Source organism: Coregonus lavaretus (genome assembly GCF_964263955.1).
Source record: "Coregonus lavaretus genome assembly, chromosome: 25".
Lineage (NCBI taxonomy): Eukaryota > Metazoa > Chordata > Actinopteri > Salmoniformes > Salmonidae > Coregonus > Coregonus lavaretus.
The window spans coordinates 28,996,838-29,023,993 of NC_140012.1; the positions used below are offsets into that span (position 1 = coordinate 28,996,838).

General features: G+C 44.4%; 1 protein-coding gene across 1 annotated transcript in view; it reads right to left on the reverse strand.

Moving 5' to 3' along the window:
• LOC311100461 (neurabin-2-like) overlaps positions 1–24,467 on the reverse strand; it is a gene marked incomplete at both ends in the record, with an annotated part of 30,191 nt that extends 5,724 nt beyond the window's left edge. The window contains 2 exons of the mRNA XM_084141381.1: positions 105–237; positions 22,995–24,467. Coding sequence (XP_083997507.1) covers positions 105–237; positions 22,995–24,467 — 1,606 coding nt within the window. The remainder of the gene's footprint in view (positions 1–104; positions 238–22,994) is intronic.
• Between the last annotated feature and the right edge of the window lie 2,689 nt (positions 24,468–27,156).

Here is a 27,156-nt window from a genome sequence, read left to right on the forward strand (position 1 = left end):
TGAAAATGAGTTTTCTTAAGTGTGCAATCTGGAATGTCCTTTGTTGTTGTTCGAATCCCAGATTGCCACATTAAGGTTATGGGGGTAACTGAGCTGAGGTGTACCTTTCTCCAGCTCGACGGGGAACAGATCGAGCCTCTCCACCCTCTTCTCCAGCTCGTACTCTGCAGACGCAGCCATGGGGTCCACGTCCTCGTTCCGACGATCATAGTCCTCGTTGGGGTAGGTGGCAAACACCTGACAGAGAAAGAGAACACAAAACAGCTTATTACAACTATTTAAACATACTTTTTACTTAGGCTGGGTATGTGTAAAGCACTTTGTGACAACTGCTGATGTAAAAAGGGCTTTATAAAATACATTTTTGATTGATTGATTTACAAATTGAGCAGTAGTTGCAGGTTTACCGTTGAGTATGAGGCTGTTTCTATCCATGTTAGAAAAGGGCTTTAGTTCCATGGTGTTCAGATAGGGTGGATGGAGGTGGGACATAGTGAAAAAGGTGACCACAGTGTTGTCTTTAGTGCATTATACTGACACGTCATTTACCTCTAAAAAATGACAATTTCCATCACCAAATTTGCCTCAGTTAAAGCTTGTTTCAACTACCAAAATGCTATTATATTCAGGTAACAGACCTCAAATGAACCCCAGTATAAAACCCAAGCACCTCTCATAGAATAGATAGTGGCCCATTTCAGAGCAGAGCTTCCCACTTTAGCCCAGCTCCAACAGCATTCTTGCATCCCAAATAGCACCATATTCCCTACATAGTGCACTACTTTTGACCAGAGCCCTATGGATAGTGCACTATATAGGGAATAGGGTGCTATTTGGGACGTAAACCCATGACAGTATACATAAGCACCTTCAGCATGCTAATGCAGGCCTGGCCACTGCAGCTGCTATACACACACGTGTCCTCTCTTTCACGGCCATGGCCACTCTTCTCTCTGGTCTTCCAGGGAGGCTCAGGTCACGCACCACCTCACACGTGCACCTCACATAACCACTCTCCTACTAGGCTACACAGGACCTGCTCTGTGCTTTACCCTCTCTTCTCTTTCCATCTCACTCTTCACCCTCCCATCCGTATCACTCATTCCTCTTCTTTCCCTCCCTCCCTCCTCTCTCCATCCCTAATACCCTCTTCTCTTTTCTCACTCCCCTTTTTTATCTCCCTCTTTTGCCTCTTCTCCTCACTCCCTCAGTTCCCAATATTACCTCTTATCTTTTTATTGTTTCCCTCCAATGAATATCCCTCCTCCCCTCTGTTACAACCGTCTTTATGTTGATACCTTTTGTCATTTCCTTACTCTATATCTGTTTGTGCCTGTCTAAGAGTAGTCAGTACACACACACCTCTTTGCTTGAACAGTGCCGTCTAAATCACATGGTCTTTGTCTCCGTAGCAACCACACAGTGAAGTGCTTGTCAGATTTGACATTGCCTCTATGATTCAACCAACCTTACCCTGAGAGAAGTAAATGGAGTATTATCTGTGAATTCATACATCATTGAATACTAGGAAGGTTGAGGTGAGGCACATTTCTTTGACTGGGTTAAACTGTATCTAGGTCTGTGCAGCTGGATCAAAGGTTTTCAAATAGAACACCCAGAAGAGGTCTTTCATCAAAGCAGCCATTGTACAGTACATACACTGTTGATGACACATCCCATGACAACGTAAATGCCAGCTCAGAGCTACAGTTGAAGTCGGAAGTTTACATACACCTAGGATGGAGACATTAAAATTCGTTTTTCAACCACTCCACACATTTCTTGTTAACAAACTATAGTTTTGGCAATTCGGTTAGGACATCTACTTTGTGCATGACACAAGCAATTTTTCCTACAATTGTTTACAGACAGATTATTTCACTTATAATTCACTGTATCACAATTCCAGTGGGTCAGAAGTTTACATACACTACGTTGACTGTGCCTTTAAACAGCTTGGACAATTCCAGAAAATGATGTCATGGCTTTAGACGCTTCTGATAGGCTAATTGACATCATTTGAGTCAATTGGAGGTGTACCTCTGGATGTATTTCAAGGCCTACCTTCAAACTCAGTGCCTCTTTGCTTGACATCATGTGAAAATCAAAAGAAATCAGCCAAGACCTCAGAAAAAAAAAGTTGACTTCCACACATCCTTGGGAGCAATTTCCAAACGCCTGAAGGTACCACATTCATCTGTACAAACAATAGTACGCAAGTATAAACACCATGGGACCACGCAGCCGTCATACCGCTCAGGAAGGAGACGCATTCTGTCTCCTAGAGATGAACGTACTTTGGTGTGAAAAGTGCAAATCAATCCCAGAACAACACCAAAGGACCTGTGAAGATGCTGGAGGAAACAGGTACAAAAGTATCTATATCCACAGTAAAACGAGTCCTATATCGACATAACCTGAAAGGCCGCTCAGCAAGGAAGAAGCCACTGCTCCAAAACCACCATAAAAAAGCCAGACTACGGTTTGCAACTGCACATGGGGACAAAGATCATACTTTTTGGAGAAATGTCCTCTGGTCTGATGAAACAAAAATATAACTGTTTGGCCATAAGGACTATCGTTATGTTTGGAGGAAAAAGGGGGTTGCTTGCAAGCCGAAGAACACCATCCCAACCGTGAAGCACGAGGGTGGCAGCATCATGCTGTGGGGGTGCTTTGCTGCAGGAGGGACTGGTGCACTTCACAAAATAGATGGCATCATGAGGAAGGAAAAGTATGTGGATATATTGAAGCAACATCTCAAGACATCAGTCAGGAAGTTAAAGCTTGGTCGCAAATGGGTCTTCCAAATGGACAATGACCCCAAGCATACTTCCAAAGTTGTGGCAAGATGGCTTAAGGACAACAAAGTCAAGGTATTGGAGTGGCCATCACAAAGCCCTGACCTCAATCCTATAGAAAATATGTGGGCAGAACTGAAAAAGCGTGTGCGAGCAAGGAGGCCTACAAACCTGACTAAGTTACACCAGCTTTGTCAGGAGGAATGGACCAAAATTCACCCAACTTATTGTGGGAAGCTTGTGGAAGGCTACCCGAAACGTTTGACCCAAGTTAAACAATTTAAAGGCATTGCTACCAAATACTTATTGAGTGTATGTAAACTTCTGACCCACTGGGAATGTGATGAAAGAAATAAAAGCTTAAATAAATAATTCTCTCTACTATTAATCTGACATTTCACATTCTTAAAATAAAGTGGTGATCCTAACTCACCTAAAACAGGGAATTATTACTAGGATTAAATGTCAGGAATTGTGAAAAACTGAGTTTAAATGTATTTGGCTAAGGTGTATGTAAACTTCCGACTTCAACTGTATACATTCATGCACACACACACACGTTCTGACACTAGCTAAACCAGTAAACCTCTGACTGGTGTCGACCAATTGCGTGGGTTGGGCATATGGTCTAAATGGGTTGTGTGATTTAGGTTACCTTTGTATTTAGACGGATTAGGAAAATATGGATTATACGCAGACCAAAAAATATGTTTAGCCTTCGTGTGAATGGATGTAGCCTGGCATTAGCACATGGCTATTCAAATCTTACCCTATGAGGTCCGGACTACTGCTGGTATTCTGTTCTACCTGAAAATGAATTGCACCCACCTGGTGTCCCTGGTCTAAATCAGTCCCTGATTAGAGAATGCAAAAAAGCAGTGGAACTGGTTTCGAGGTCCAGATTTGAATTTGAGGGCTAGTAGCACATCAACAGTTAAAACAACTGAAAGTGGTCCTCCAAAGCTCTCTTACTCTCTCACTGTGTGCATCCGAAATCACACCCTATTCCCTATATAGGGCACAACTTCTGACCAGAGCCCTATTCTTGTCTATGTTTTGTATCTGTGTCTGAAGCACCGCCATAGTGCTAATAAAATTGCCCTAAGGGGACAAATCAAGTTATCTGAATTGATTTGACAAGTAGTGCACTACATAGCGAGTAGGGTGCAATTTGGGATTTAGCCACTGTCTCACATGGCAGTTCGCTCCTTGAGTTTAATGGCCACAGCTGGTGGCCCTTCCTGACCCCATTTCATGGCCTCGTGACCAGAGACCAACTAAAGTTCAGGCAGTATAGAGTGTTAAAACATGTCAAAGGAAACAAGTCCCTTACATCCGGATGTGTCTGTACTCTGTACCACCTGCCTGTGTTGGGCTGGGCTGCATCATCCGCCTGCAGATTCAGCTCTGCACACTGACTGACAAGGCAAAGACACACGCACACACTGACATGGCACACACACACAGGCACAAGGCCAACACTTTCTCCTTCCAAAGTCAAGAGATTTACTTCTTCCTTATATGAGAGTATCCCACTAAGGGCCAGACAGACACTGATCATCTTACATGATGCTCTCATATCCTCCCTGCCTCCCTTCTGTACTGTATGCACACACACAGTAGATGAACACTGGCTGAGCTTGGCGGGGCGGATAAGGTGGCATTGTGGCAGTCAATGAGAGAGATGAGTCTGCCTGCCAGCCTTTCCCCCTTTCATAAGACAAACATTGGGATTAAGGTGGGGGGCTGGCAGGGGGAGGCTGGGGCAGGGGAGGGCTGGGGCAGGGGAGGGGGAGGGGGAGGATACATGCTGCTGCTCCAGTTGTGACAGATAGTAGGTCACAGTGGCTAACAGATGGCCAGGAACACCCCTCCCTCCAGCCCTCTCTGCCACCAACCAACTGACTGGGACACCCTACAAAAGCTGTGTGCAGCTAGTAGCTAAACTAAGCTAATGCCTTCTGTTTGTGTCAGAACAGGGAAACCAAACAGGGAAACCACTTGGAATGTATCACATATTAAAATGCCCCAGCAAGTGACAACCACATTTTTGTACAATGTAGTTTGCCTACCCTGAGTGAATGACAAAAACACACAAATGACTAGGTTGGTATTACGGCGGTATATAGAGGTATGCACTCATGCTGGTTTTTTTCTCCAACAATTACCACAATGGTTCCTAGGCTGCACCCTATTCCCTATGGCCCTGGTCAAACGTAGTGATGGGGAAACTAAGCTTCCTGAAGCATTGAGCATTTCCTGCCAATTGTGTCGAAACTAGGTTAATTACTTGAGGATTTGATCAACACAGTGTACATTGCCTAAATTCAACATACCTGGTCTTCCAGGCCAGTTAAATCCAAAACATGAAGTTTCTGCAGCACTCCAGGACCAGGGTTGCCTACCCCTGTACTACAGAATAGGGTGACACTTGGTACACAGCCCTTGGCTGGGAGGGATGTGTTAGGGCAAAAACCAAAACGTGCACCCCTTGGGGTCCCGAGGACCGAGTTTGGGAAACGCTGTCCTAGTAGAAAGCAGTTTACCCTGTTCCTCCTCTTGTTGCTTTCCCCAAAAACAAATCTGTGTGGATGTGGTGGTGACCGGTGATCATTTCTTACAACAGAAATAGCATGTTCCTTTCCACACAGTCTCTCCACAAGCTCAGCTGCTAACCTATTAACATAACGACTGGGGCGTTTTACAATTTTTTATAACACTCTCTTAGTCGCTCTTCCTATTATATTTACTTTTTTACAAGATGTTAGTTTTCACTCTGTATACTATTTGCTCTGAATTGCATTTTCTTGATTCCTTCGCATCCTCTGTGCTGGCCTCCTTCTCAAAACCCATTGGATGAGAAGGTCAGAGATCCCTCCCCTCTGACCTTCTCATCCAATGGGTTTTGACAAGAGAGGATGTGAGGAATCAAGGCAATGCAATTGAGATTCTCCCCATGTCCCATTGAAATGGCACTTTGGTAGTTGAAGAAAGCTCTGACTAAAGTAGAATTATGGGATGGAAAGTGAATCCCATTGGTGAGCTTGGTTGTCCCATGTGTCCCATTGCTATCTTCGTTCTAGACTGCCTGTTCTGAACTATCTGCTACTTTCAGTCTCAGAGCATTTCATTTCAATGTACCGGATATCTGTTGCAATTAACCCACTATATGTGTGATAAATTGGTTTCCGAGAGCTGGCGTGTGGCTTAATCAAACTGCAGCAGCAACAAGCTCAGCACAGACTTAACGTCCCTCTGAGAATCACTCAGGTGAACCTACCTCCAACAAACACTCAATCTCCCACTAACTGTCCTGACGACAATCAAAACAATCAAACTGCAGCAACAAGCTCAGCACGTATAACAAACAGACTTAACGTCCCTCCGAGAATGATGTAGACGTACCTACAACAAACACTCAATCCCACTTAGTCTCCTAATGATTAAATCACATAAACAAGCTAAATATAAGGAAGGGATACCTCCAACAAACAATCACAGTCGGTTCCAATGCGCTCGCCACCCCTTCCCCTTGCCACTAACATGTCCATGTTTGCAGATCTGAATGGTCTGGAAAGGTATACGCAGTGTAGTGGTGAAGCTTCCACATATAGATCTGCAAACATTGAAGGGCCAAAAGGAAGGGGCAGGGAGTGAATTGTGACCGGACAACAACATGGCTCCAGTCTACACACATAACAGTGTAACAAGGTTAGGCAGTCTGGCCTAAGGGGGGGGAGGTGGGTATTATTCCAAAATCCTCATAAAAATTAAAGTTAATCCCAATCCCAGAAGTGAGTCCTGTACTGCCTGGCCCTGCAGCCATGACAGACAGAAAGCTGGGATGCATGTGGCCCTACCATATCTCCTTCCTGTCATCCCTCCATCATGCTATTCTTTCATCCTCTCTATTTTACCATCCTGCCATCCATTCTGCCAACCCTCCATCCTGCCATCCCTCCTCCTGCCAAGAAAATGGATGTGGTGGCAGCTTTGCCTTTGTCATGGTAACTGTTGCGTAGCGTTAGCGAGCAGAGCATGTGTGGTTGGCAGGGCAGGCTTGGTCAGCACCGTGTCACAGTGAGCTTAGCTGAGCCGAGTTGACCCTGGGTGCGCATCAACACAGCATGACAACAAGGTCAGCCACAGAGCTGAATGACACTACGTGTGGACAGTTCTCAAATGGCACCCTATTTCCTATGCAATGAACTTATTTTGTAGTGAACTCCTTCTAAACCCTTTAAGATGGAAAAACCATTCAAACTTTAAAATGTGCAGACAGCTCTGGAATAGGTTGCTTGCATACAACTTTTTGATATCAAAATAGGGCGTTGAATCAAAAATGCATATTTTGACCAATGGGTAATTGTGTAGAAAACCAATGGTCCAAACCTCATGTCTCTATCATAATCCATTCAAAAGTTATTGGAGTTTTTACCCTTGTAGGATGGCCAGAATTAGAAAACTTCTGGAAAATTGCATCACATCCATTAGGCTGGATTCTGTGCAAGAATTAAGGCTACTGGCTGCCTGACAGGCTCACTTTCCGGTTGAACTTGTCATCTTTCTTCTTGAATCCACATGACCTAAAGCAATATACAGTGGGGGAAAAAAGTATTTAGTCAGCCACCAATTGTGCAAGTTCTCCCACTTAAAAAGATGAGAGAGGCCTGTAATTTTCATCATAGGTACACGTCAAGAAAATCACATTGTAGGATTTTTTATGAATTTATTTGCAAATTATGGTGGAAAATAAGTATTTGGTCACCTACAAACAAGCAAGATTTCTGGCTCTCACAGACCTGTAACTTCTTCTTTAAGAGGCTCCTCTGTCCTCCACTCGTTACCTGTATTAATGGCACCTGTTTGAACTTCTTATCAGTATAAAAGACACCTGGCCACAACCTCAAACAGTCACACTCCAAACTCCACTATGGCCAAGACCAAAGAGCTGTCAAAGGACACCAGAAACAAAATTGTAGACCTGCACCAGGCTGGGAAGACTGAATCTGCAATAGGTAAGCAGCTTGGTTTGAAGAAATCAACTGTGGGAGCAATTATTAGGAAATGGAAGACATACAAGACCACTGATAATCTCCCACGATCTGGGGCTCCACGCAAGATCTCACCCCGTGGGGTCAAAATGATCACAAGAACGGTGAGCAAAAATCCCAGAACCACACGGGGGGACCTAGTGAATGACCTGCAGAGAGCTGGGACCAAAGTAACAAAGCCTACCATCAGTAACACACTACGCCGCCAGGGACTCAAATCCTGCAGTGCCAGACGTGTCCCCCTGCTTAAGCCAGTACATGTCCAGGCCCGTCTGAAGTTTCCTAGAGTGCATTTGGATGATCCAGAAGAGGATTGGGAGAATGTCATGTGGTCAGATGAAACCAAAATATAACTTTTTGGTAAAAACTCAACTCGTCGTGTTTGGAGGACAAAGAATGCTGAGTTGCATCCAAAGAACACCATACCTACTGTGAAGCATGGGGGTGGAAACATCATGCTTTGGGGCTGTTTTTCTGCAAAGGGACCAGGACGACTGATCCGTGTAAAGGAAAGAATGAATGGGGCCATGTATCGTGAGATTTTGAGTGAAAACCTCCTTCCATCAGCAAGGGCATTGAAGATGAAACATGGCTGGGTCTTTCAGCATGACAATGATCCCAAACACACCGCCCTGGCAACGAAGGAGTGGCTTCGTAAGAAGCATTTCAAGGTCCTGGAGTGGCCTAGCCAGTCTCCAGATCTCAACCCCATAGAAAATCTTTGGAGGGAGTTGAAAGTCCGTGTTGCCCAGAGACAGCCCCAAAACATCACTGCTCTAGAGGAGATCTGCATGGAGGAATGGGCCAAAATACCAGCAACAGTGTGTGAAAACCTTGTGAAGTCTTACAGAAAACGTTTGACCTGTGTCATTGCCAACAAAGGGTATATAACAAAGTATTGAGAAACTTTTGTTATTGACCAAATACTTATTTTCCACCATAATTTGCAAATAAATTCATAAAAAATCCTACAATGTGATTTTCTGGATTTTTTTCTCTCATTTTGTCTGTCATAGTTGACGTGTACCTATGATGAAAATTACAGGCCTCTCTCATCTTTTTAAGTGGGAGAACTTGCACAATTGGTGGCTGACTAAATACTTTTTTCCCCCACTGTAGAGGTAAGATAGATATCGATTTTGAGACATGACGTAGTATTTTCATATTTTGGTATAAACTTTTCATATTAATTTGAAATTCCTGTTCTTTTTCGAAGATTTCTAACAAAAACAAGTGTATCTCCATGAAATGTCAACGGAGAACTGAGCGTATACCAAACTTATTTTCAAAGCTTTGCTAATTTTGTGACTAGATATTGAAATAGTTGAAAAACCATTTAGCAGGTAGAAATTGTAGTATGTTTGCAAGCATTAGTAAAATGGAGGGTTTTTACTTGGACCACAAGGGAAGCCAGGGAGATGTAATGCATCACAATGTGGCCAGGTATCATAAAACTGTCCTTATCAGTGAATCTATTGGCCAGGCATAATCTCACACCATGTACTATCCAGTGAATCTATTGGCCAGTCATATCTCACACACTGTACTACCCAGTGAATCTATTGGCCAGTCATATCTCACACAATGTACTACCCAGTGAATCTATTTGCCAGTCATATCTCACACAATGTACTACCCAGTGAATCTATTGGCCAGTCATATCTCACACACTGTACTACCCAGTGAATCTATTGGCCAGTCACACATTGCCCATGAGAAGGGGAAGACCAAACAGATTATCAGCAAGGTCATTCTGTCCCACTTTTCTGGCTGCATATTATACAGTCTATGGGCTGCAACATATTATACAGTCTATAGGCTGCACAATATTAAACAGTCTATGGGCTGCACCATATTATACAGTCTATGCCTCTATGGGCTGCACCCCCCAACTTAATGCACACAACAGTACAGTCCTGCTGCATGCAGCCTCTGTGTGTTGTTTTTGTATGTGAAGCTAGGGCTGTGGCGGTCATGACATTTTGTCAGCTGGTGATTGCTATTCATTAGGCCTACTCATCTTGTTGGCTTACAAAAAATAAATGTGGACAGTTCTTCTAACATCTTCAATATGCGCCTCGGAATTCAATAAGAAGGACACACGCAGTTGCGTCCCCGATGTGCCTGTCTTCACTTGTAGCCTACTTCGGAGCTGAGATACATGCCTGTGGGAAGAACCCAATCATGTGACAGGCATTGGCTAATAAGAATTTAGATATCTGAGAGAGCCATGTGAGTGAGAGGTGCTTCGGAACACGCAGCCAGGAGAAGGGAATTATAACTATTATATTCAGCCCAAGGGCACAACGGCCACTGGCCGCAAAAGGCATGGATATTTTTAGGGGGCATTATGTCCACACTAGGGGGATGCCCCCGGGAAATTCGAGGCATTATCAAGTGCTTGTCAAATTGTGAATGAGAGACTGATGAAGTGTGTGCAGCTTGTGAAAGAAACAAAGCAGAGCTCATGCCTTTCATGCATCTTTTTTCAAATCATCATTAGTCACATCATGCAGCCTTAGAATGTATTAGAAATCTAAACATATAGTCCAATGTTTGTATCACAACTAAAGTTGCATAAATAACTCTAAATTAAACATATAGGAGTACCTGTTTCTTTGTTAACCGCTCAACACAGAATAGCCTCATTTGGCACTCCCTCAGAAATTGTTTAGAGAAAGCATCCATTCTATTTTATTCAGCTATGTTCAATTGTATTCTTCATACTATAAAATAATGCCACAGAATTCTAAGCAAATCTTGTCTACTAAATGAACTAGTGTAGCCCACAGCAATATGGCATAGCCAGATCAGGGCCTAACATAAGAACAACTCAGACCTAAGATCAAGGTTATCCTACCAACGTGACATTAAAAACTGTAATATCTTATGTTTCACCGAGTCGTGGCTGAACGACGACATGGATAACATACAGCTGGCGGGTTATACGCTACATCGGCAGGATAGAACGGCTGACTCCGGTAAGACAAGGGGTGGCGGTCTGTGTATATTTATAAACAACAGCTGGTGCACGATTTCTAAGGAAGTCTCGAGGTTTTGCTCGCTTGAGGTCGAGTATCTCATGGAAAGCGGTCAACCACACTATTTCGTAGCTGTCTATTTACCACCACAAACTGATGCTGGCACTAATATTGCACTCAATGAGCTGTATAAGGCCATAAGTAAACAGGAAAACGCTCATCCAGAGGCAGTGCTCCTAGTGGCCGGGGACTTTAATGCAAGGAAACTTACATCCGTTCTACCTCATTTCTACCAGCATGTTAAATGTGCAACAAGAGGAAAAAAACATCTAGACCACCTTTACTCCACACACAGAGACACGTACAAAGCAAATCTGACCATAACTCTATCCTCCTGATTCCTGCTTATAAGTAAAAACTAAAGCAGGAAGCACCAGTGACTCGGTTAATAAGGAAGTGGTCAGATGACACAGATGCTACGCTACAGGACTGTTTTGCTAGCACAGACTGGAATATGTTCCGGGATTCTTCCAATAGCATTGAAGAGTACACCACATCAGTCACTGGCTTCATCAATAAGTGCATCAATGACGTCCCCCCCACAGTGACCGTACGTACATATCCCAACCAGAAGCCATGGATTACAGGCAACATCCGCACTGAGATAAAGGGTAGAGCTGCCGCTTTCAAGGAGTGGGACTCTAACCCGGACGCTTATAAGAAATCCCGCTATATCCTCAGACGAACCATCAAACAGGCAAAGAGTCAATACAGGACTAAGATTCAATCGACTACACCGGCTCTGACGCTCGTCGGATGTGGCAGGGCTTGAAAACTATTACAGACTACAAAGGGAGGCACAGCCGCGAGCTGCCCAGTGACACAAGCATTCCAGACGAGCTAAATAACTTCTATGCTTGCTTCGAGGCAAGCAACACTGAAGCATGCATGAGAGCATCAGCTGTTCCGGATGACTATGTGATCACACTCTCCGTAGCCGATGTGAGTAAGACTTTTAAGCAGGTCAACATTCACAAGGCCGCAGGGCCAGACGGATTACCAGGACGTGTACTCTGAGCATGCGCTGACCAACTGGCAAGTGTCTTCACTGACATTTTCAACATGTCCCTGACTGAGTCTGTAATACCAACATGTTTCAAGCAGACCACCATAGTCCCTGTGCCCAAGAACACTAAGATAACCTGCCTTAATGACTACCAACCCGTAGCACTCACGTCTGTACCATGAAGTGCTTTGAAAGGCTGGTCATGGCTCACATCAACAACATTATCCCAGAAACCCTAGACCCACTCCAATTTGCATACTGCCCCAACAGATCCACAGATGATGCAATCTCTATTGCATTCCACACTGCCCTTTCCCACCTGGACAAGAGGAACACCATCACTAAGCTAAGAACCCTGGGACTAAACACCTTCCTTTGCAACTGGATCCTGGACTTCCTGACGGGCCGCCCCCAGGTGGTAAGGGTAGGTAACAACACATCTGCCACGCTGATCCTCAACACAGGGGCCCCTCAAGGGTGCGTGCTCAGTCCCCTCCTGTACTCCCTGTTCACTCATGACTGCATGGCCAGGCACGACTCCAACACCATCATTAAGTTTGCCGACGACACAACAGTGGTAGGCCTGATCACCGACAACGATGAGACAGCCTATAAATCAAATCAAATTTTATTTGACACATGTGCCGAATACAACAGGTGTAAACATTATGGACATTACGGAGGCCGAGCAGTTGCCATTCCACGCGGTGATGCAACCAGTCAGGATGCTCTCGATGGTGCAGCTGTAGAACTTTTTGAGGATCTGAGGACCCATGCCAAATCTTTTCAGTCTCCTGAGTGGGAATAGGCTTTGTCGTGCCCTCTTCACGACTGTCTTGGTGTGTTTGGACCATGATAGTTTGTTGGTGATGTGGACACCAAGGAACTTGAAGCTCTCAACCTGTTCCACTACAGCCCCATCGATGAGAATGGGGGCGTGCTCAGTCCTCTTTTTTTCCCTGTAATCCACAATTATCTCCTTTGTCTTGGTCACGTTGAGGGAGAGGTTGTTATCCTGGCACCACACAGCCAGGTCTTGGACCTCCTCCCTATAGGCTGTCTCATCGTTGTCGGTGATCAGGCCTACCACTGTTGTGTCGTCAGCAAACTTAATGATGGTGTTGGAGTCATGCCTGGCCATGCAGTCATAGGTGAACAGGGAGTACAGGAGGGGACTGAGCACGCACCCCTGAGGGGCCCCCGTGTTGAAGATCAGCGTGGCAGATGTGTTGTTACCTACCCTTACCACCTGGGGGCGGCTCGTCAGGAAGTCCAGGATCCAGTTGCAGAGGGAGGTGTTTAGTCCCAGGATCCTTAGCTTAGTGATGAGCTTTAAGGGCACTATGGTGTTGAACGCTGAGCTGTAGTCAATGAACAGAGCGTCTGCTAAATGACTAAAATGTAAAATGTAAATGTAAACAGCATTCTCACGTAGGTGTTCCTCTTGTCCAGGTGGGAAAGGGCAGTGTGGAGTGCAATAGAGATTGCATCATCTGTGGATCTGTTGGGGTGGTATGCAAATTGGAGTGGGTCTAGGGTTTCTGGGATAATGGTGTTGATGTGAGCCTTTCAAAGCACTTCATGGCTACAGATGTGAGTGCTACGGGTCGGTAGTCATTTAGGCAGGTTATCTTAGTGTCCTTGGGCACAGGGACTATGGTGGGCTGCTTGAAACATGTTGGTATTACAGACTCAGTCAGGGACATGTTGAAAATGTCAGTGAAGACACTTGCCAGTTGGTCATCACATGCTCGGAGTACACGTCCTGGTAATCCGTCTGGCCCTGCGGCCTTGTGAATGTTGACCTGCTTAAAAGTCTTACTCACATTGGCTACAGAGAGCGTGATCATCACATAGTCATCCGGAACAGCTGGTGCTCTCATGCATGCTTCAGTGTTGCTTGCCTCGAAGCGAGCATAGAAGTGATTTAGCTCGTCTGGTAGGCTTGTGTCACTGGGCAGCTCGCGGCTGTGCTTCCTTTTGTAGGGAGGAGGTCAGAGACCTGGCCATGTGGTGCCAGGATAACAACCTCTCCCTCAACGTGATCAAGACAAAAGGAGATGATTGTGGAGTACAGGAAAAAAAAGAGGACTGAGCACGCCCCCATTCTCATCGACGGGGCTGTAGTGGAACAGGTTGAGAGATTCAAGTTCCTTGGTGTCCACATCACCAACAAACTATCATGGTCCAAACACACCAAGACAGTCGTGAAGAGGGCACGACAAAGCCTATTCCCCCTCAGGAGACTTGGCATGGGTCCTCAGATCCTCAAAAAGTTATACAGCTGCACCTTCGAGAGCATCCTGACTGGTTGCATCACCATCTGGTATGGCAACTGCTCGGCCTCCGACCGCAAGGCACTACAGAGGGTAGTGCGTACGGCCCAGTACATCACTGGGGCCAAGCTTCCTTCCATCCAGGACCTCTATATCAGGCAGTGTCAGAGGAAGGCCCTCAAAATTGTCAGAGACTCCAGCCACCCTAGTCATAGACTGTTCTCTCTGCTACCGCATGGTAAGCAGTACCGGACCGCCAAGTCTAGGTCCAAAAGGCTTCTTAACAGCTTCTACCCCCAAGCCATAAGACTCCTGAACAGCTAATCATTGCTACCCGGACTATTTGCATCGCCCCCCGCACTCCACCCCACCCCAACCGCCTCTTTAACGCTGTTTCTACTCTGTTTATTATTTATGCATAGTCACTTTAACTCTACCCACATGTACATATTACCTCAATTGCCTCGACTAACCAGTGCCCCCGCACATTGACTCTGTACCGGTACCCCCTACAGTGAGGGAAAAAAGTATTTGATCCCCTGCTGATTTTGTACGTTTGCCCACTGACAAAGACATGATCAGTCTAAAATTTTAATGGTAGGTTTATTTGAACAGCGAGAGACAGAATAACAACAAAAAAATTCAGAAAAACACATGTCAAAAATGTTATAAATTGATTTGCATTTTAATGAGGGAAATAAGTATTTGACCCCTCTGCAAAACATGACTTAGTACTTGGTGGCAAAACCCTTGTTGGCAATCACAGAGGTCAGACGTTTCTTGTACTTGGCCACCAGGTTTGCACACATCTCAGGAGGGATTTTGTCCCACTCCTCTTTGCAGATCTTCTCCAAGTCATTAAGGTTTCGAGGCTGACGTTTGACAACTCAAACCTTCAGCTCCCTCCACAGATTTTCTATGGGATTAAGGTCTGGAGACTGGCTAGGCCACTCCTTTGTTGCCTTGGCCGTGTGTTTTGGGTAATTGTCATGCTGGAATACCCATCCACGACCCATTTTCAATGCCCTGGCTGAGGGAAGGAGGTTCTCACCCAAGATTTGACGGTACATGGCCCCGTCCATCGTCCCTTTGATGCGGTGAAGTTGTCCTGTCCCCTTAGCAGAAAAACACCCCCAAAGCATAATGTTTCCACCTCCATTTTGACGGTGGGGATGGTGTTCTTGGGGTCATAGGCAACATTCCTCCTCCTCCAAACACGGTGAGTTTTTGTTGATGCCAAAGAGCTCCATTTTGGTCTCATTTGACCACAACACTTTCACCCAGTTCTCCTCTGAATCATTCAGATGTTCATTGGCAAACTTCAGACGGCCCTGTATATGTGCTTTCTTGAGCAGGGGGACCTTGCGGGCGCTGCAGGATTTCAGTCCTTCACGGCGTAGTGTGTTACCAATTGTTTTCTTGGTGACTATGGTCCCAGCTGCCTTGAGATCATTGACAAGATCCTCCCATGTAGTTCTTGTCTGATTCCTCACCGTTCTCATGATCATTGCAACTCCACGAGGTGAGATCTTGTATGGAGCCCCAGGCCGAGGGAGATTGACAGTTCTTTTGTGTTTCTTCCATTTGCGAATAATCGCACCAACTGTTGTCACCTTCTCACCAAGCTGCTTGGCGATGGTCTTGTAGCCCATTCCAGCCTTGAGAGCTCTTTGGTCTTGGCCATGGTGGAGAGTTTGGAATCTGATTGATTGATTGCTTCTGTGGACAGGTGTCTTTTATACAGGTAACAAACTGAGATTAGGAGCACTCCCTTTAAGAGTGTGCTCCTAATCTCAGCTTGTTACCTGTATAAAAGACACCTGGGAGCCAGAAATCTTTCTGATTGAGAGGGGGTCAAATACTTATTTCCCTCATTAAAATGCAAATCAATTGATAGCATTTTGACATGCGTTTTTCTGGATTTTGTTGTTGTTATTCTGTCTCTCACTGTTCAAATAAACCTACCATTAAAATTATAGACTGATCATTTCTTTGTCAGTGGGCAAACGTACAAAATCAGCAGGGGATCAAATACTTTTTTCCCTCACTGTATATATATCCTCCCTACTGTTATTCTATTTTTTACTTAACACTTTTTTTATTTTCTTAAAACTGCATTGTTGGTTAAGGGCTTGTAAGTAAGCATTTCACTGTAAGGTCTACACCTGTTGTATTCGGCGCATGTGGCAAATACAATTTGATTTGATTTGCTATTCTGTTCTTCTGAAATATACTACATTTTTGTAGATGTTCCAAAGGTCTGCATCAGTGGCTTGTAGACTATGCGTGGAAGCCAGGAGATGCTAAATGTGTTTATGTTAATTAACGGTCAATTACTGTGAGACCGGCAGTTATTTGCTTGACAATCACCAGCTGACAAAATATCATGACCGCCACAGCCCTAGCTTCACATACAGAAACAACACACAGAGGCTGCATGCAGCAGGACTGTACTGTTGTGTGCATTAAGTTGGGTGGTGCAGCCCATAGAGGCATAGACTGTATAATATGGTGCAGCCCATAGACTGCTTAATATGGTGCAGCCAATAGACTGTATAATATGGTGCAGCCCATAGACTGCATAATATGGTGCAGCCCATAGTCTGTATAATATGGTGCAGCCCATAGACTGTATAATATGGTGCAGCCCATAGACTGTATAATATGGTGCAGCCCATAGACTGTATAATATGGTGCAGCCCATAGACTGTATAATATGGTGCAGCCCATAGACTGTATAATATGGTGCAGCCCATAGACTGTATAATATGGTGCAGCCCATAGACTGTATAATATGGTGCAGCCCATAGACTGTATAATATGGTGCAGCCCAGCCAGAAAAGTGGGACAGAATGACCTTGCTGATAATCTGTCTGGTCCTCCCCTTCTCATGGGCAATGTGTGACTGGCCAATAGATTCACTGATAAGGACAGTTTTATGATACCTGCCACATTGTGATGCATTACATCTCCGTGGCTTCCCTTGTGGTCCAAATAAAAACCCTCCATTTTACTAATGCTTGCAAACATACTACAATTTCTACCTGCTAAATGTGTTTTCAACCCATTTCAATATCTAGTCAACAAAGTCTACTGGGCTATAATCACATCAAATACTATTTTTGTATTCTTTATTTGCAGACAGTGTAAAAAAAAGCAGATGTGTATTCATGACTGAAGCTAGCTCTGACTATTATGTGCTGTCACTGTGTAGGCTGCAGATATTCATCAGAGAGAGAGGACTGGGGAAGAATGGAGGGACGATAGTTGAATAGGGAGAAAGGTGAATTCTGTCCTTGGTTGAAAGAGTGAAAGATGCAGATTAGTTTTTTCTACACACATGGTACAAATTCAGAGATTATCAAAAATATACACTACCAGTCAAAAGTTTTAGAATGCCTACTCATTCAAGGGTTTTTCTTTATTTTTACTATTTTCTACATTGTAGAATAATATTGAAGATATCAAAACTCTGAAATAACACATATGGAATCATGTAGTAACCAAAAAAGTGTTAAACAAATCAAAATATATTTTATATTTGAGATTATTCAAATAGCCACCCTTTGCCTTGATGACAGCTTTGCACACTCTTGGCATTCTCTCAACCAGCTTCATGAGGTAGTCACCTGGAATGCATTTCAATTAACAGGTGTGCCTTCTTAAATGTTAATTTGTGGAATTTCTTTCCTTCTTAATGCATTTGAGCCAATCAGTTGTGTTGTGACAAGGTAGGGGGGGTATACAGAAGATAGCCCTATTTGGTAAAAGACCAAGTCCATATTATGGCAAGAACAGCTCAAATAAGCAAAGAGAAACGACAGTCCATCATTACTTTAAGACATGAAGATCAGTCAATACGGAACATTTCAAGAACTTTGAAAGTTTCTTCAAGAGCAGTTGCAAAAACCATCAAGCGCTATGATGAAACTGGCTCTCATGAGGACCGCCACAGGAATGGAAGACCCAGAGTTACCTCTGCTGCAGAGGATAAGTTCATTAGAGTTACCAGCCTCAGAAATTGCAGCCCAAATAAATGCTTCAGAGTTCAAGTACCAGACACATCTCAACATCAACTATTCAGAGGAGACTGTGTGAATCAGGCCTTTATGGTCGAATTGCTGCAAAGAAGCCACTACTAAAGGACACCAATACGAAGAAGAGACTTGCTTGGACCAAGAAACACGAGCAATGGACATTAGACCGGTGGAAATGTGTCCTTTGGTCTTGAGTCAAATTGGAGATTTTTGGTTCCAACCGCTGTGTCTTTGTGAGACGCGGTGTGGGTGAACGGATGATCTCCGCATGTGTATTTCCCACCGTAAAGCATGGAGGAGGAGGTGTTATGGTGTGGGGGTGCTTTGCTGGTGACACTGTCTGTGATTTATTTAGAATTCAAGGCACACTTAACCAGTATGGCTACCACAGCATTCTGCAGCGATACGCCATCCCATCTGGTTTGAGCTTATTGGGACTATCATTTGTTTTTCAACAGGACAATGACCCAACACACCCCCAGGCTGTGTAAGGGCTATTTTACCAAGAAGGAGAGTGATGGAGTTCTGCATCAGATGACCTGGCCTCCACAATCACCAGACCTCAACCAAATTGAGATGGTTAGGGATGAGTCGGACTGCAGAGTGACGGAAAAGCAGCCAACAAGTGCTCAGCATATGGGCTCCCGAGTGGCGCAGCGGTCTAAGGCACTGCATCTCAGTGCTTGAGGCGTCACTACAGACCCCCTGGTTCGATTCCAGGCTGTATCACAACCGGCCGTGATTGGGAGTCCCATAGGGCAACGCACAATTGGCCCAGCATCGTCCGGGTTTGGCCGGTGTAGGCCATCATTGTAAATAAGAATTTGTTCTTAACTGACTTGCCTAGTTAAATAAAGGTTAAATAAAAAAAAATATGTGGGAACTCATTCAAGACCATTGGAAAAGCATTCCAGCAGGTTAAGCTGGCTATTTGAAGAATATAAAATATGTTTTTTGGTTACTACATGATTCCATATGTGTTATTTCATAGTTTTGATGTCTTCACTATTATTTTACAATGTAGAAAATAGTAAAAATAAAGAAAAACCCTTGAATGAGTAGGTGTTCTAAAACTTTTGACCGGTAGTGTGTGTATATATATATATATATATACTAAAATCTCCCAATCAACATTTGGATCAATAATTCAAAGCATCTTGTACCAGGAGAATAGGAGAGAACAGTTATGAAATAGCAGTGATGTAAAAACAGGAAATACAGAGTAAGGACAACCAAATAAGAAATGAGGAGCCGGAGAGCAGGTTCCTGTGTTTAAAACAAGCAGACAGCCCCAAAGGAGAGGCCTGTCTGTGGTGATTACAATGCTGCTATTTTTATCAACTTATCAAAAAAAAGGAGGAGAATGGTGACAGATGGAGAGAGAAAAAAGAGAGGGAGTGAGAGAAAGAGAGAGAAAGGAGGGTGTTAGAAAGAGTGAACAAAGCCAGTAGTGTGAACTGAACTTTACCCCAGCGATGCTGTTTGTGCCAGTTTGAGAAGAGAAAAAAAAAGATACATTTGACACAGACCCCAGCGGCTGTCACCACAACAACTCCTATGTGTGGGCGTCTGGGTGAGAGAGAGAGCGCAGATACGATGAGGGGGAAATATTCACAAAAAAATGGACAAGCACGAGCACTTCCTGTACCATAGAGAGAGAAAGACACACAGAGATAGAGAGACAGTGAGAGAGAGAAACAGCGAGAGAGAGACACAGAGAATGACACAGAGACAGAGACAGAGATTCAGCAGCAACAACAAAAAAGCTAGTGACAATACTGTGTGACCAAAGTCCTGGCAGTCATTAAACCATGACATTTTAGCCATCAAATAAAGGGCCTTCAATTTCACCTCCCTCCCCCTGACTCCCATGCATACCCACATCAATCTCAATAACAAAAGAGACTATGATACAGTGTGACAGACTGTTTCAGTGTGATGGGAGGGTTTGTTTCAGATGACAGACACTTTTGGGTACAGTAGTAATAGACTGAACGTTTCAAAAAGACTGTGCGACAGTCAGCTACAAAGCGCTTTGAGATCTCTTGAACACAGAGCTGAGCGATATGGACAAAAATCCATATTGCGATAAATTGCCTGAATTGATGTGATAACGACAAATAGAACAATAAATTATAACATTAATGTGCATCAGTTTTTTTATTATCCTTTGAACTACTTCTACTAGTTTGATGGTTGTAGCCATCAATTATTCCATTAACAATCCCCCACATTAGCAAATTTATTTAATTTCAAACTTCACATTTCTCTAGTATAGGCTACTTATCGTAATGAATGATATCAGCAAAATGCCTGCAATAAGTGATCAGTGTCGATCATTTTCGGTTTACCGTCCGAGCTCTAATTGAACATTTCAAAAAGACTGGGAGACAGTCAGCCACAAAGCGCTTTGAGATTTCTTTCTGTTATAAAAAGCGCTATAGAAATGCAATACATTATTATTATTATTACTGTTGGGTACATAAGGCAAGCCCACAGCACAGACCCACTCTGCTCTGTGTTAGGTCTAATGAGCTGTTGCTGCTTTGTCACACCACGCAGATGGCGAGCAAATGTAAAACATGATATTACAGGATGTCACAGTTCCATTCTCTTTTTGATAGTGTCATAGGGTCACAACTTCTTCTACTGGAGTGATCTGGAATTATGGGTTATCATAATACAACATATCTTAAAAAATAGCCTACCCACTGGGCACAGACATCAATTCAACGTCTATTCCACTTTGGTTCAACGTCGTTTCAGTGAAATGACGTGGAAACACCATTGATTCAACCAGTGTGTGCCCAGTGGGTATGCTTCATTGGTCAAACACAATTTGACGATGCACGACTCTGTTCGAGAGAGAGAGAACTTTCAACATGGATGGTCATGATAGCTGCAAGAGCTCTTTCAGTTGCTGCTTGAGCTGGCGCTGCATGTGTGAGTGTAGGACTTAATAGTGTCAACGCACACTTGACTTGGCAGGGCTAGGGCTTCTCTCTCTCTCTCTCTCTCTCTCCATGTTAATGCTGGAGACCTCAGGGCAGTGCAGTGAGACTGAACTTGGGTAGCAGAGAACAGGGCTTCGACCCTTAATATCATATAAACACAAATAATGCATGGAAAAATGCGTAGAATTGCAGGAAATCAGCTTTAAAACAGCAACATATTCTCTCCGCCAACAAGAGTTGTGTGAACAGTTTGGGGTCACATGGGTTGCGAGGTGGGGGTTTGTTACTATGCTGATAAATGACAATATCCATCCGGACCTTTGCCACCTAGGAAATTTGTGTGACCGGACCTTCTCAAATAGTACTTGAGTACTCCTGCCCTTTATGGTACACTACTTTTGACCAGAACTCATTCCCTACAGTGCACTATTTTTGACCAGAGCCCTATAGGCCCTTATCAAAAGTAGTATGCTATATAGGGAATAGGTTACCATTTGGGACACACCTCATGACAGAGCAGTGAGACTGAGCTGGGGTAGCAGAGAATCGTACGCTGCTTCTCGGATCATTACACTTCCCAGTCAGTAGAGACATCTTATTATGGTGTCTACAATAACATACAGTACCAGTCAAAAGTTTGGGCACACCTACTCATTTCAGGGATTTTCTTTATTTTTACTATTTTCTACAATGTAGAATAATAGTGAAGACATCAAAACTATGAAATAACACATATGGAATCATGTAGTAACCAAAAAAGTGTTAAACAAATCAAAATATATTTTATATTTGAGATTCTACCTCATGAAGCTGGTTGAGAGAATGCCAAGAGTGTGCAAAGCTGTCATCAAGGCAAAGGGTGGCTACTTTTAAGAATCTCAAATCTCAAATATATTTTGATTTGTTTAACACTTTTTTGGTATCTACATGATTCCATATGTGTTATTTCATAGTTTTGATGTCTTCACTATTATTCTACAATGTAGAAAATAGTAAAAATAAAGAAAAACCCTTGAATGAGTAGGTGTGTCCAAACTTTTGACTGGTACTGTATGTCTTTGTCTATAATAATTTGTGATGGGCACCGACATGGAAAATCTATATCAATATCAGTTGCATTTTTTTATTCAATATCGATATCATATCTGTTTGTAGAAAAGACATTGCAAATGTGTGAATGTTCACTTCTCTGTGAAATCCAGACAACTGTTGCAGATTGACCATTGGGATAGGTGTGAATGTTCTGGTAGCATAAACCTACCTAACGAGTTTGAATAAAATGGGAAGCCCATCTACAGTATATGGTCCATAAGCAGGCAATTAAGTATGCGAAGTCATGATAATGGAGGCTACAGCCATATCAGGGCTACTTCTCTACCATGAGGAGAGAGAAATCATCAATATTACTTCTTCCTCATGTAGTAAAGTACTGTAACTTACTAAAGCACATGGGCATGAACCAACCACCAACCAGCCTAGCTCCCACTGCATTTCAGATAAGGATCTACAGAGTGGTTCTTTCAGGGCCATGTCAGCTGCACAGTGGGAATGCAGGCATGCAGTGGCAACTGGCTGGGGACCGGGCTACTGGCACAGAGGGAGGGGGCAGGGGGGAGAAGAGGCAAGGGGGGAAAATGACTAAGCATATAGTAATGTATGGCGTGAAGGAAATCCGTGGTAGTGCCAAAGTGACACACTACTACATAAGAAATGGTTGTAAAGATGGAAGCCTATGAAGTGTTAAATATAATTGAATGCAGTGCAATGGTGTGTAGCGTGTGTGTGTGTGTGTGTCCATGTGCATTCTATTAGAGTGCGAGCTCACCTTGATAGGCCCTGTGCTGAAGCGGATCTTCCGGCTGGGTGGAGGGTCCTCCTCTTCAGGCAGCCCAGGTTTCTCATGACAGCTGGACTCAGGCTCGTACGGCTCATCTTCATCCTCCTCATCCTCATCCTGCTGGCTCCCTCCAGAGTCCTCCCCCACTGCGCTGTACGTTCTGATATCAACCTGTTCTCCCCCTGACTGATCCTCCTTTACAGTCCTCTCTTCCCCCTCCTCCGCTGTACCCCCCTGTCCCATCTCTCCATCACCACCCTGGCTCCCTCGCTCACTGCTAGTGCCCTTGGGAGAGGTCTCCCTCACCTGGGCCTCACTCTCTGTACTGTTCTCTCCATTCTCCAGAGAGACGTGGTGGATGTCAGCTTTCACTAAGGTGCTGCTGGGCTCCTGGTCACTAGAGTGATCCTCATGCTGGCCTTCAGCTTTGGCCTGGGTCCCAGTCTTATCCCGGACCTCTTTGGGCTCGGGGAGTGTCGGGCCACTGTGGCCTCCATTCTGCCCTCCGTTCAGGCCATCGGAGGTGGAGGAGGATGAGGGGGCAGCCTTAGCCCTGAGGCTTCTGGGAGGCCCATCCAGGTCCCTCTGGCTACGCCCCCCACCACCCTCCTCCTCCTGGCTGGCCGTTGGGAGGGCAGAAGCACGGTTCGCCCTCTTGGAGATGATTTTGGAGTTGAGCTGCACCCCCACCTTGGTGCTGACCCCCCGGGAGGGAAGTGGAGGGGTGGAGGAGAGGCGGTGCAGGTTGTTGCGGAGCTCGGAGGCCCGTTCGAAGACAGCGCTGAGCTGGGAGACGGTGGGGGACACGGCCTCGGTGGTGTCCAGGCTGTCCAGGGACTCTGTGCTGCCGTTGAACCGCGCCACCACGTCCAGCCTGCCATCATGGAAGCCCAGGCCAGAGGTCCGCTCTGTCTTCAGCAGGACCCGGTTGGTGGCAGCGGCCTGATTTTCCAGCTCCAGCTGCTGTGCCGCCTGCTGTTGTTCAAAGATCTTCCGTGTCTCCTGCAGCTTGGAGTAGCTGGGTGATGAGGCTCGGGGAGCCTGCCCGTTCTCCGCTTTGGCATTGGGGTCGAACCGGTTAACCCGCTCTGAGACAGTGGATCCCAGCTTCAGCAAGGCGCTGTGGTCCACATTCTCATTCAGGCTACCGGCTCTGGGAAGGGAGAGACGCACCCTCTCAGTAGTCTTCTCCAGGTCCTCCCCTCCCTCCCCCTCCCTGCCGGGAGATGTGCTCCCTGGGCCTTGCATCTGCTGAAACATGTTCTTGATACGGTGCACGTTGGAGCCGTAGCTCCGGCGGCCGCGGGGGCCTTCCTGCATATAATCGCCATTCGCAGCATTGTCCTTCACAGGCTTCAGCGCCTGCATCCCCGCTTCGTATGCGTTCCGGTGCGGGGATGGGCTCCTCAGCGTCGAACCGGAGCCAGTGCTCTTGGAAGATGAGGTATCGGTCTTCATCATGATCAGTCAAGCTTCACAGCGGCTGCTCAGCAACGGCATTTCTCCCTTTCCCTTCCTCGGTTGTCAGCACAAATCGGTCCGTTCTCACCAACAGTCAATTCTGTTGGGGAGACGGTGAACCTATGTGCCGACTAGAACTGAATAGCAGAAGAGAATAAAAAAACAACGGTTATTGTTTTAGGCCGCGTGCATCCAGTAGCCTAATCCTATGGTGAAAAACGATGCATTCATTAGTCATTAACTCGCTAGTAATTAAAACACCAACCTGTCCAAAAACCCGGAGAAAAATGCCCTGGTTACAAAAACATCACTGCAGAAAACTGGAACAGTAACCCAATGAACACTGGATTTTCCACTGACGACAGATGTATTCAGTTTAATCCCTTTACAAGAGCATCAGCATCATTTTGATCTCTTGATTTTCTGAACTGCTGATTTCTGGGTCCTCCTCGCTCGCGTAAAAGCAGACTGCTGCTGAGGATGGGGCGCAACTGGGTCATAGCACTAGTCGGGTTCACGCTACGTTTTTAGTACTTGAATATTAGCCTAGTGATAATCAATATATGTGTAAGGCCTACTCCATACACAAGTTCTATATAATTACAATTATGATATCAAGTAGACGAGCCAAATAAACAGAAATCTACTTTACACTGAACATTTTGGGCACTTTAGGACCCTGAAGAAATCAAAACACGCATGCATCAGATTACTGCGTCCAATGATGATGTCTCCGTTTTATATCGTCGCTTCCTGCATCCACTAGTTCCTGTCTAGCCTAAAAGTTTGATGATAATGTGTTATACAATGTTTTACCAGTAGTCGGTGAGAACCTACATTCTTACATTCTTGTGAGGGCGTAGAGTAGAGTATGCCATTTAGTCTGCATCTAAATAATGCGCTCCATAACGTGTCCGTCCAATGCATTTTCCCTAGCTACGAATAAAGACTGTAAATGAGCTATATCTCATAATATATAGGCAGATAAAGGTTAACATAACAACCAGGAATGTTTTTATCCGAAATTACAACATATGGAACCAAGAAGCAGAACTCCCATTGAGATAGGCCATGTTATGCATACTCCCTCACGCATACATAGTGGCATTTTCAATGCAGCATAAGGCTGACCTAGTCTACTTTTTATTTATTTATTATCGGTGATATAGCCTAAGGTTATATAGCCTAAGGTGTAGGCTAGATATAGTAGCATAGCTACATCTTTTATTTAATTCATGAAAGCCACTGGAAAGTCAGTGATATCAGTGTGAATGATATAGAAAGGCCCACCAACCAGCAATTACATTTTTAGAGAACATAGAAGATACATTTTCGGGGTGTTTAAGTAGTATAAATTATACAGTAGAGTGACAGTAATCTATTTAATAGATGTTCTTATATATATATATATATATATATATATATATATATATATATATATTTTTTTTTTTTTTTTTTTTTTATTCTCCCCACATACATTTTGTGGAATCACAATTGCCAGATAATTAAGAGGATTGATTGAACATGATGACTGGCAATCTACACTGAACAAAAATATAAATGCAACATTTAAAGTGTTGGTGCCATGTTTCATGAACTGAAATAAAGATCCCAGACATTTTCCATATGCACAAAAAGCTTATTTCTCTCAAATTTTGTGCACAAATTTGTTTACATCCCTGTTAGTTAGCATTTCTCCTTTCCCAAGATAATCCATCCACCTGACAGGTGTGGCATATCAAGAAGCTGATTAAACAGCATGATTATTACACAGGTGCACCTTGTGCTGGGGCCAATAAAAGGCCATTCTAAAATGTGCCGTTTTGTCACACAACACAATGCCACAGATGTCTCAAGTTCTGAGGGAGCGTGCAATTGGCATGCTGACTGCAAGACTGTCCACCAGAGCTGTTGCCAGAGAATGTAATGTTAATTTCTCAACCATAAGCTGTGGCGGCTTTAGAGAATGTCGTTTTAGAGAATTTGGCAGTATGTCCAACCGGCCTCACAACCGCAGACCACGTGTATGGCATCGTGTGGGCGAGTGGTTTGCTGATGTCAACGTTGTGAACAGAGTGCCCCATGGTGGCGGTGGGGTTATAGTATGGGTAGGCATAAGCTACGGACAATGAACACATTTTATTGATGGCAATTTGAATGCACACAAATACCGTGACGAGATTCTGAGGCCCATTGTGAGGCCCATTTTTTTGTATGTATCTGTGACCAACAGATGCATATCTGTATTCCCAGTCATGTGAAATCCATAGATTAGGGCCTCATTTATTTATTTAAATTGACTGATTTCCTCATATGAACTTTAACTCAGTAAAATCAATCAAATTGTTGCATGTTGCGTTTATATTTTTGTTGAGTATAGTTTTCTCTACCATTGTATAGGAGGGGTGAAAGACTAGGGGAAAGTGTTAACATGACACATTTAGACATGGAAGGCAGACTACACGGCTAGTGTTTTATTATACCTCAAACCTACAGGCATGCAGGCACACACACACACTCACCCAGACAGACACACAAACACACACACACACACACACACACACGTACACACACACTTTAGGAAGTTATTACTGCGTAGTGTGTGGGTCAGAAATAGCCCTGAAGTGCCTGGCTGACTGGGCGCGACCCAGCCCTCCTTTCCTCTTGGCCCTGTCAATCACAGCTCAAA